The sequence below is a fragment of the Perkinsus marinus genome, assembly GCF_000006405.1.
Source record: "Perkinsus marinus ATCC 50983 genomic scaffold scf_1104296969408, whole genome shotgun sequence".
Classification (NCBI taxonomy): domain Eukaryota; phylum Perkinsozoa; order Perkinsida; family Perkinsidae; genus Perkinsus; species Perkinsus marinus.
Genome location: NW_003202863.1, coordinates 4477 through 6575, shown reverse-complemented (window position 1 = coordinate 6575; position 2099 = coordinate 4477). Strand labels below are relative to the sequence as shown.

General features: G+C 42.0%; 2 protein-coding genes across 2 annotated transcripts in view; one reads left to right on the top strand and one right to left on the bottom strand.

Moving 5' to 3' along the window:
- Positions 1-574: 574 nt before the first annotated feature.
- Positions 575-1666, bottom strand: Pmar_PMAR009014 (conserved hypothetical protein; the record flags this gene model as incomplete). Its single annotated transcript, XM_002767959.1, has 1 exon — positions 575-1666. One exon carries the CDS (start codon positions 1664-1666, stop codon positions 575-577), a length of 1092 nt encoding a protein of 363 aa, XP_002768005.1.
- Positions 1667-1834: 168 nt separating this feature from the next.
- Positions 1835-2099, top strand: part of Pmar_PMAR009013 (ribonucleotide reductase R2 subunit, putative) — a gene marked incomplete at both ends in the record, with an annotated part of 3389 nt that continues 3124 nt past the window's right edge. The window contains one exon of the mRNA XM_002767958.1: positions 1835-1946. Coding sequence (XP_002768004.1) covers positions 1835-1946 — 112 coding nt within the window. The remainder of the gene's footprint in view (positions 1947-2099) is intronic.

The window sequence follows — 2099 nt, the reverse complement described above, 5'->3', positions numbered from 1 at the left end:
GTGGTCGCATTTTTCGTGGTTAAAAGTGGTCTCAGTGTTGGAGGAATATATATTCGCTCTCCTCTGCAGAGCTCAGGAGTTCACATGCAAATTCGGGTAGTAGAAGTGTACGAAATTTCCTCCCAGAATTTCCATATTGTCACCAACACATGTAGTTAATTTTGTACATTTTTTTTCTACATCGGTCAGTAGTTGGTATTACTAAAAACGTAAAAATTTTCGGAAAATTCTTGTTGATATCTGTACACTTCTACCCGAATTCGTTATACAAACTCTTGTAGTTAGTGGGGAAACTGATATTACTAAAAATATATTTCGACACTATCTACAGTGTGTGCCAATTCGATATGCAAATGTGTGGTGTTATTTTTCGAGATTAATGAGAATCAATGTGAAAGTATATCGCATATACAATGTAACAATGGCTATGAACATGTGTTGTGATGAAAGTACCCGTTTGGAACTGTTCACTATAATTTGTCCTCCAAAGTAACACACATTTGCATATCAAATTCACACACACTGTACAACACAACCATAGTAGTATTAGAAATGAAAATAAAATCAACATTTTTCACGGAGTTTCACCATCAAGAATCGGCGCATACAGAGATCGACTTCGTCGTCGCTCTTTCCAGCTCTGTAGCAGTCCACTCAACGTTCTACCACAAATGATCATAATAATCACAACCACATACGAACAACACAGTAACGGTATTAGATCACCAAGTAGAGTAGCAATAGTAGACATACCCTTGAGGTTCACTTTAGCCACCAGAACTTTTTCAATAGCTTCAATGCTTTGAAACTCCGTTAAAATTTTTCCAGAACCATCGATGATCGCTGAGTCCCAAGCCCCGTCGGCTTTCACAATGGGAATGTTATTTTCGATCGCTCGAAATACACTAACACCGTAGTGGTTCCTCATAGAGCTCCAATCGTTCGAGGGATTCACTATTATGGACGCACCGAGACCAGCAACTGTTCTTACAGTAGCGGGGAAATCCATATCATAACAAATGAGTGTACTGGCTTTTCCTAGAGTGTTGGTCACTGATAATTCCGGTCGGGAACTACTGAGCACACTGGGGAGCTCGAAAACCGGGAAACCATATTTTGCAGAACTTTTCTCACCGGCTATCCAAAACGGGCATTGTTTTCCGTAAACACTTACAATAGAACCTCCGTTATCAATAGTGACGGCAAGATTTTCACAAGGCTTAACCGTTGCACCAAATGTGAGAATAACGCCAAGTCGTTTAACAACGGGGGCAATTTCTTTATCCAAGAACAGTTGTAGACTCTGTTGGTCGTTGAAACCACTAAGCCAGGCTTCTGGCCATACAATGAGCTTCGCTCCGCTGTTAATTGCAGCAGATTCAGTAAGATTCAGCATTCTGTGTACACTACCGTTGCATGGAAGTCTACCACCAACGTGAACGATCTCTTTGCGACCACCGCAAGCGCTGGGGAGCAGATTTCCCGGAGTTACGGTAGCAACAATAATACTTTCCTGATCTGTGTTGTTATTGTTATATAAAATCAATAAGCTCAGCGACAGCCAAAAAACAACAGCAATAAATATTTTGATAACACCATTTTTCCGCCTCTCTCGAGTAGAATCCAACAGAGAAACTACGTAGAGGTTGAAGTAGACCAACAACATTTCTATACCGAAGACTCCTATTATAGACGCTGGTTGTACCAACCATGGAACCACATATAGTGACTCGCTGAGGAGTTCAAAAGTGCCGATTTGAGCGCATATGGTAAACCACAGTGCGGTCCATAGTATACAATAACGTAATGGTAGCGTAGTTGAGGGAGTGTTGGTATGAACTGCCTTGTCAATTGCGGTTACAAGAGTCCAGAGGGCTCCTATAATAATACCAGCACCGAAACCAAGCACTATAGGGAAGCCTTGTATGCTACAGCGGAGCATAGCAGTGATAGGGAGTACCAATAGTGGGAAGAATTGGAGTTGTTTTTGCCCGTGAAAAAACGGTACGAGTGACACCAAGGAGAGCGGCCAGAGTTCTATGATGGCGTCTGGGATAGGGAGATGGAGAGAACGAATATTGTCGAGGACGACAGTCGCT